General features: G+C 42.3%; 1 protein-coding gene across 1 annotated transcript; it reads right to left on the bottom strand.

The window, feature by feature from the left end:
• Nucleotides 1–609: 609 nt before the first annotated feature.
• On the bottom strand, nt 610–2,094 carry CETN1 (centrin 1). The gene has a single exon (XM_008535300.2). The coding sequence runs from the start codon at nt 1,815–1,817 to the stop codon at nt 1,299–1,301; it is 519 nt and encodes a 172-aa protein (XP_008533522.1). The 5' UTR covers nt 1,818–2,094; the 3' UTR covers nt 610–1,298.
• Nucleotides 2,095–8,623: the final 6,529 nt, after the last annotated feature.

Genomic DNA, 8,623 nt, shown 5'->3' with positions numbered 1-8,623 from the left:
TGGGACTTTGTATGAAGATTTAATTTATGTTTCGTTGTGACCAAAATATCTTGCCTGTTTAATAGTTTTGTTGCCTATTCTCAAAACATTAATCTAGGCCTCCATCTCAGCAGATAGATTATGTTATTGTCCCACAATTATATTACTTAAAATTTTCTCTAACTTCAGATGTGTAGATATTCAAAAGAGTAGGTATCTTATTTCAAAACAAGAAAGGCTTAATTTATAACAGAGAACAAGTAGTATTAACATACACAAGCCATAGTAAAATAATTTCCTGACATTCTAAAATAGAGAAGTACTTACACGCTAGACACTCTGGCATCAACTGTATACCACAGGAGGAGAATCAAGTACCAAGAACTAAGATGTTCTAAGAATTAGCGGGTAGATACTGGCTTGTAATAAAGCAGTAATAAAATGACTAAGGTTACAGTATAGTAGTCTAATAACTAAAACGCTTGATCAATCTAAGGATAGATAAGTAGCTTAAAATGTATTATAGATTTTTTTTTACAATTTCCTGAACTAAGATCTTACATTTGTAAATATTTAGTCAACATCATTAGTTAGCTTAATCCCCCTTTACTTAAGTAAATAATACTTTGGTTGGGCCAATATTAAATTTCACTTTTATTCTGTAGCCCAAGTGTACATTCTGGCACAGTAAATAATTAACACACACACAGAATCATTTGCATGTGATGAAGTCAGAGAATAGTCTAAGTTGCACAATTTACCATCAACCAAAGGCAAGCCTATCAGTTAGAACAGTATCTTTCCTGAGCCAAATAAGTGGCTGCATTGTTTTCCTTCAAATCAGTATTCAGTTAAGTGAAAAGCAATGGCTAGGATGACGGGCTGGCCCATTCCACCTCATCATGCTAGAACAAGGAGTTGAATTTAAGGAATAACGTATGAAGTGAAATAATTTAACACCACCAAAGAGGTGACAAGAGAACCACATTGCTATTTGTCCCGAGAAGCCATCCTGCGTTCAGTTTAATGGATGTCCACCAAGACAAGGCAAACGGTGGGTGGACCAAAGCTTCGGGGCCCTTTCTTCAACCTCAAGTACTCTGGGTCTGCTTTTGAGAACGAAAAACCAAAACTCATGTTAAAAGCATCTTTAAAAGTCTATAATATAATTCCAAAGATTTGTAAATAGAAGTAACTAGACAAACTGGGGATAAGAGGACTGATACTGCTGTTCTCCCACTCAACGTTTCACAAAACAGAGGCAGGAAACCCAGCAAGTCACTCAGCTTCTCTGCACATGCCTGCGGGAGAAACCGGCTTTAATATAGGTTGGTCTTTTTCATGATCCGGAGAAACTCTTCCTGGTTCACTTCCCCGTCTCCATCGCGGTCGGCTTCGTCAATCATTTCCTGCAGCTCCTCATCAGTGAGGTTTTCCCCCAACTCGTTGGCCACGCGCTTTAGGTTTTTGAAAGAGATCTTCCCAGTTTCATCATCATCAAAGAGCCTGAAAGCCTTCAGGATTTCTTCTTTGGTGTCTTTCTCGGCCATCTTCTGAGTCATCACGGCCAGGAAGTCATTGAAGCTGATTTTCCCCGTGCCTTCTTTGTCCACTTCGGAGATCATCTTCTTCATCTCCTCCTTCCTGGGTTCAAAGCCCAACGCTCTCATGGCCACCTTCAGCTCCTTCACGTCGATGGTCCCGCTTCCGTTGGCATCGAAGAGGTCAAACGCTTCTCGAACTTCTTGCTTCTGATCTTCAGTGAGTTCAGGCTTAGGACCCACCTTTCTTTTCTGGCTGGTAGAGGCAGAATTTGTCTTCTTAAAGCTGGAAGCCATCCTCCTGAGGCGGTTATGACCTTAACAGAGTCACCGCGGTCACCGCGCTCGCGCTGGAGCGCCCCCACCTGGAGCGCGGGTGCGGGGCCTCCCCTCTTTCATTCCCAAACCGTTGCTTGGGTCTCCCGGTGAGACCCTGCTCACTAAACTGCCATGTCTGTGAGATCTTATTTATGGTATAATCCACAGTTCCCTCGGTTATTACCCAGTTTCCACGTGTTGAGACTTCAGCTGGCAAGAACTCGCTGCAGCCACTGTTGTCTTCCGTAATGCACTGGCACTTGCTGTTCTTTCCAGACCGTTTGTCAGCATCCATAGGTCCAGGTGTATAGGGTTATTTGGAGGCTCCTCCTCTCTCCTTTTCCATACTAATTGAAAAACCTTTCTTGGTCTGAGGTTACCTAAAGGTAAATTTATGATAATCAAGATTGAGTTTGATCCCTTGGCATTAAATGTGGGGAAGAAAGAGGAGAGAATATTAAAAGTCACACCATGTGTTCAACTTGACATAAATGGAAAACAGATAAAATGGAAAAACTTATGTATAAAATTTGTAGAAGTTTGTCTCCTGACATTACACTCAACAATAATAAAACTTTACTAGCTTATTTGGCATATGCTCAAATATGAAATGCAATATCCAAATGTATGATTTGCTTTTAGTGTTCCAATTGTACGTACTCAGTATAATTGCCCTTGAATAACAGTCATAATTTCATTCACTAGGCTTTGGATTTGGAGAGAGGGGGTTTGCAATACTGTGTTCTGGTATTCTGGTATTGTTTTAAAAACTCAAGCAGCATATTACTCGCCCTGTTTATCATCCAATCAGGGCTGTGCTGAAACCTACACTCTGATTGCCCTCCTTTGGCAATGGACATGGGAGGAGATGATGCAGAGCACGTTGGGACTCAAAATTGCCTCTTAAGAACAAAGGGGCAAGAGAAAAATGGAAGTTTTTCAGGTGGAAAGAAAGAAAAAGTCATCAAGTGAGCCCATAAAAAAATTGCCACTAGTATTTCTTTAAACGGTTGAAAAGAAAGGAGGATGACTTATTTTTTAGCATTCTTCCCCAAAAAAGAAAAAAAATGACTCAATTTATCAGTACTCCATCAGTTACAAGAGAGGGCACTTTCCAGAGATTTTGTATCCCCAGCCTCTAGAACAGTGCTTGACACATAGTAGGTAGATTAGTAAATATTTGTTGAATAAAAGAATGACAATATTGATCCTAAAATACCTCTGAATCATCAAAATAAAACAAACAAAAATCCCCAAAGGTTAAATTATGCTAGGAGTGTTTTACAAATTCTGTTTTTTTAAATTAGTGGTCAGATATTGTTTATATGACGTGTTTAATTAGCCAAGGCTCATTACCTACCCCAGTCGATATGTGACATAATGGCCAGAGGGCCTGGGCGCAGGATTTCTAAAGGTCAAGGAAACTCACCCAGAACCTCCCATCTCCACCCCCACCTCCCAGTACTTGGCGCAGACAGTGTCACCTCAAAGTAGACTTTGGCAAGTAGACACTGCAGGTTCCCATCTTCCAACACTGCAAATCCTCCTGCTTTATTAACCAGATTGAAAACCCTGGGATCTTTTCCCAAGTTCATGCCTGAGAAAGTTACTTAACCTCCCAGACTCAGTTGAAGCATCTGTGAAGTGGGCATAATGATACAGCTTCTCAGTAGGGCTCCCATATGTGTCAACAAGCTACTCCACGGACAATCCCCAACGGGTCTATACAGGGCTGAGTAATTGTTAGTTGAGTCTGAATTCCTCCCAGACATTGTGCATTTCTTCTGACTCCCACTCCTCTGCCCAAATTCAAGCCAAGCTATGATGTGTTGGGAAAAACTGAAGGATAGAAGCTGCCTTGTATAGAGCTACATTTGGGCCAAGCTGAGCTCAAAGCAAAAGTGTTGTCATAGTTTCCAGATGTGTGCAATCAACAGTCACAACTAAGGGCCACCAAGAGCTCCCTTCATAGAAAACAGTGCCCTCAGCCAGAGTCAGCTCTTGGTAGGGAGGTACTTTATATTCATAATTGCAATCTGATTTAAAAAGGGAAGAGAAACTTAATTGATTGTGTGTCTAGCTTTGCGCTGGCTCCTTGCATTTGCTGTCTCATTTAATCTTTGCCATCATTTCCCATTTTGCAGATGAAAAAGAAAAGTGAGGCCTGGGAGAGGTCTGTAACATACCCAGTGGTCCCAGCCAATACATGGTGGCTCTGAAATTTAACCTTGGCCTGTCTGCGTCCAGTGCTGAGGCTTCCTCCACCACACCTTGATGCCTTCTCCAAAAGCTGAGATTGTTACCAAAACGTAGTATCACTGGGAAGTGTGGTACTAATTTTCTTTCCTACACCTAACAGTAATTAAACATCTTGCCTAGGAAGATGGATTTTGTAGGATCTCAGACAGGATTCCATTCTGAAGCGAGTCACTGAGAGAAAGAGCCAAATGCTCAGTGCTTACGTTTGTTCTTCTTCAATTCTGCTTCATTCTATTTCCTGCTTTCAGCTCCAGGCACAAGTTAGTGAGAAGCCATCTGGGCAAAGTGCTTTTGGCTGGCTTTAGTGAGAAACCATACAATGCTTGTGAAAATCAGCTTCATTGCTTTAAAGTCACTTTTCAAGTTCTAATAAGACCGACACAAAGGAAATGAGATGTCCTGGAAAATCAATGGATATGACTGGTTTTGGTTTGTTTTTGCACTTAAAATTTTTTGTACCATTATGTCCTAGGTAATAAGCTAAATCAGTTGTTGACTATCTGAGAGGCAGAGAGGAGATGGTTGTTTGAATCTGGTCGTGGAAGCTTAACAGCTGGAAAGGGGAAAAAAAGAGGTGTTGGAATTCCACAATAGGGTCTGGAGTCAGTTGAGACCAAGAGAAAGGACCCACGCAGCTTACTTATTCTAATTATTTGTTTTTCCATTTGACTTGCATGGCAAGAAAAAGGTGAGGCTCAGGAGCCTTTTAAAATTTAAGTTGCTCTCTGCAAATTCAGCAAATTCCAGGTGCCACCCAAGGCAGAAAACATGCATAATAAAGTTTCTTTTTTGCTGCCTATTTACTTTCCAACAAATGCAGAACAGAGAAATGCTTGACACTTCTACACAAGCAGGACAACAGTGCGGGTGGCGAGGGGCACAAGACTAAACTATTCTTGAAAATGTGGAGCCATTTACAAGAAATGGACGCGGCAGCAGGAGTTTACAATCCCGGTGGTCTCGGAAGGGGAATATGAAGTCCAGTCCAGTGACTCAACCCAAGTCTTTTTGGCAAGCCCAGAAACAGATTTAAGTGTCCAGCCAAGGGCTACATAATTTCTCACTCCACGAACCCCAGAAATAAAGAAATGCCCCTTTCAGATATAAAAGCAGACTATGTTTTAGAAAAGAATTTGCCAGAATCTCACACTGCTTCTCAAACTTTCACCCCAAACCTCCTCATCGCAAAGGAAATTTAAAGCACTCCCTTGGGGTTCAGGGAAACATTTGGAGGAAGCCTACAACATGCATGAAATGCCTTTATTACTATGTATTTTATCTTCTAAAAAAGTGAATTTTGCTCTCTGCCTCATAGCACATAATTTGCTGGTTCTATTATGGTTTAAATGACTGACCATCAAGCAAATTTGATTCCTTCCCAAAAATGCACTGTGCTTATTCTGTGACTTTAAGTGTACCCTGAGGACACGACCAGCAGCTAGGAGAACTTTACATGTTTTAGCAAACTCAGATGTGGGATCTAACAGAGCTTGAAGTGAAAAAACTAAAGATTGACAATGTTTTGCTCCCCTGCCAAACCAAGAGCCTCCCCACTTATACATCATTTGGATTTGGGAGTCCAAGAGGAAAGAGGAGGAAGAGAAAGTGTGAGGAGGAGAGGAAGGAAGATGGATGCTCCCCAGAGCATTTGGCAGTTGATAGGTGGAGTGAAATTAAATGCATCCAAGGAAAGAATGACTGCCCTCTCTTCCCAGAGCCCAAATCAGCCCAACTTAAACATCACTTTGTTTGAAACAAGCTGAGAAAAGACATCATCTCTGTTAATACAAACTCAAAGCAAAACCTCACAGGACTTATGATCCAGCAGTTGCACCACCTGTAAGCAGTCTGCAGAGAGCCCCCCAAGTGCAGGTATGCAACAGAAAATGCAGGACCAAGAGGCCTGGAAGTGGCTTTCTTGGATTTTTAAAACATCTTGTAGACTAAGCTACTGGTTTACTCTTTGATCCACCTTCTTCATTCTCTAAGGGCCCCAAGACTTTAGCATCCAAAGCTGACTCTGAGGCTGTTAACTGAGGAGGATTTTCTGCTCACCAGAAGGGGAAAGGTCAAAGGCCCACAGGGGTGTTAGTAACAGAATGAGCCCAGTGGGCTGCATGTTAAGGGTATATTTAGGGATTAGCAGTGACCTGGGGAGTTTGTGCCCTTTTAAAAGACATTGAAATTCAAATTAAAAGCAAAGCAAACAAAATAACTGCACAGGCCCAGGAAAACAGATCTTATGGAAAATGGGTCAGGCAGAACTTGACTTACAAGCTGCACGTTGTTCATTCAGTCCTCGTATTGGCTACTTCTTCTGCTGGGGCTCAAGTAGTAATGACACTTCTCAGAGAAAAGGACAGAGATAGAGGGAAAGTTGAATTCTAGCCCAAAGCCTGTTTATGCCTAGTTCTTTTAGTACAACATAAATATCTTTACTGGAGGATGGACCATGCTGTAAGTCCAGCCCCATACGGAAAGTGAACTACTGCACATGTAGCAATAATCTGTTTGAGTTCTCCCTTGAACCAGCTTGGAAGGAGAGGGGCCCACCCTGCCCGCCGTGTCCTGGTGTCCTTTTCCACCAGCACCCTGTGATTGGCAGTGAGGCCGATCTAGGTACAGTCCGTTAGAGGCTACCCCTGAGGGCCTCTGCGTGGCACAATGAGAGAGCAGAACAGCTGGGACTGTGACCCTTGCCCACATACGCCCCAACGGCCGTGTTTCTAGAAGTCTGCTCCCCAGCTCATTGGGAATTGGGGAAACCAAACGAAAGTGACAGTAGATGGTAGAGGAAACAGATTTTTTATGAAGAAAGAATGTGTCTTAAAAATTTCTGAGAAGTGGATTTCGAGTAAAAATCAGTACTGTGACTGCCATATACATTTTTTAAAAAGCTTCTTAACTAAATTACGGTTCTACTGCATTTCAAAGTTTAGCAGTTGTGTCAGCAAACAAAACATCAAAGGAAACCAATAGGTCATGTTAGTCTCCTCTGAAGCAGCAACTGAGGAATCCTTCTATCCACAAGTAATCATATTACAGCCCCTCCTGCTAAGCCTCTAAATGGGAAGGGGGTGCAATTAGGGCAGGGGGAGAAGGCATCTCCCTCATCCTTTCCAGCTGGCAACTGACCATCCCCATGGAGGCTTTTCATTCAGGTGTTGGTTAAACATCTTTTGAAACCCAGTGGGTTCACCACCCAGAATTGCTGGCCTTCCTACTTTCGTTCATGTTCTGCGTTTGCTACTTTGGGTCTGTGAAGGCCTTTCCAAATTCCTTTGGTTTCTGGATGTTTCTTATCTGAAATCCATCTTCTTTTGTTTTTTTCCTTTGGCACCAGTCAGGGTTCCTTTTGCCCTGAACCCTGTGCGTGGGACAAAGCTTAGAATGGAAACTGGGTCATGTACTTCTGGTATTGTTTTCAAGTGTACCTCATACAAAGCGTTTGCCTGCCAGGGTGATTTCAGGCCCCATTGCATCAGTGTGAGTCCACAGTTGGTTAATTTTAAAGCTCCCACGTCCTCTAAGAACAGATTTCATGCAGGCACTTGGAAAAATAGTATTTTAAGGGTAACAGATAGGAATGAGGCGGGGAGAGAAAGGGGGAGAAATTAGCCCTCAGATATAAACTCATACTTCAAACTCGTCTCCCAAGTTGAGTTGAAAGGATAAAGGGGGAGAATACGTATCTCACCACAGAAGTGTCTTTACGAACTTACCAAAACTCTGAGTATTTGGTGAATCCTAAGAAAGTGATAGACATTATTTAGCCTATTTCTGCTTTAAAACTGTGAACTTCCTAATTTCCCAACACAGTCAAATTTTAGAGACTAAGGCATAAGCTCTGTATTTTATGCTTACATATTGTTCAAAATAAAGGAAAGGATGCCTTGTAATTCCTGGTTCACTAAGGTTTAATTTAGAATGCACAAAAACAATTAAATTTGAATTTAGCTTAGGGGCACTCTAGAATCTTACAAGGCTAGGATCAATGTCTAGACAAATGGAATAAGGTTGAGAACATGTCCAGAAATTGTATTCCTCATCTCAGTGAAAAGCAGCTCATGGGCAGAGAGATGTCTCTGCTCTGACCAGTCATTTCCACTTCTGCTGGAGCCTATGGCAGCTCCAACAGGGAGAAGACAGACATAGTGCAGCTATAGGGTACATTTTAATCTGAGATGAGCTGTCTAAATTATGTAGGTAGTATGTAAATATATAGGGGGTGCCCGTATGGCCCATGTGCACAGGTCAGCAGTATGATGGGAGGCGTGAGTGGGGCCCAGAGCCCTGGGCGCCTGCCTTTGAATGCCAGCCCCTCTCACCACTAGTTACGTGACCTGGGGCAAGCTAAGCTTCAAATTCCTATCAAGCAGGGTGGAAAAGTAGTTAGCTCATAAGGTTGCAGTGGTGATTAAATGAGTAATCCATGTAGAGTATTTAATACTATATGTGGCCTACAGTCAGCACTCAGGAAAGGAAGTGCTCTACGAGTACAAAGCACTCCTACATGCACATACTGT

Source organism: Equus przewalskii, chromosome 7, assembly GCF_037783145.1.
Source record: "Equus przewalskii isolate Varuska chromosome 7, EquPr2, whole genome shotgun sequence".
NCBI classification, from domain to species: Eukaryota; Metazoa; Chordata; class Mammalia; order Perissodactyla; family Equidae; genus Equus; species Equus przewalskii.
The sequence above is the reverse complement of the archived record's forward strand: the minus strand, read 5'-3'. Positions and strand labels throughout refer to the sequence as shown.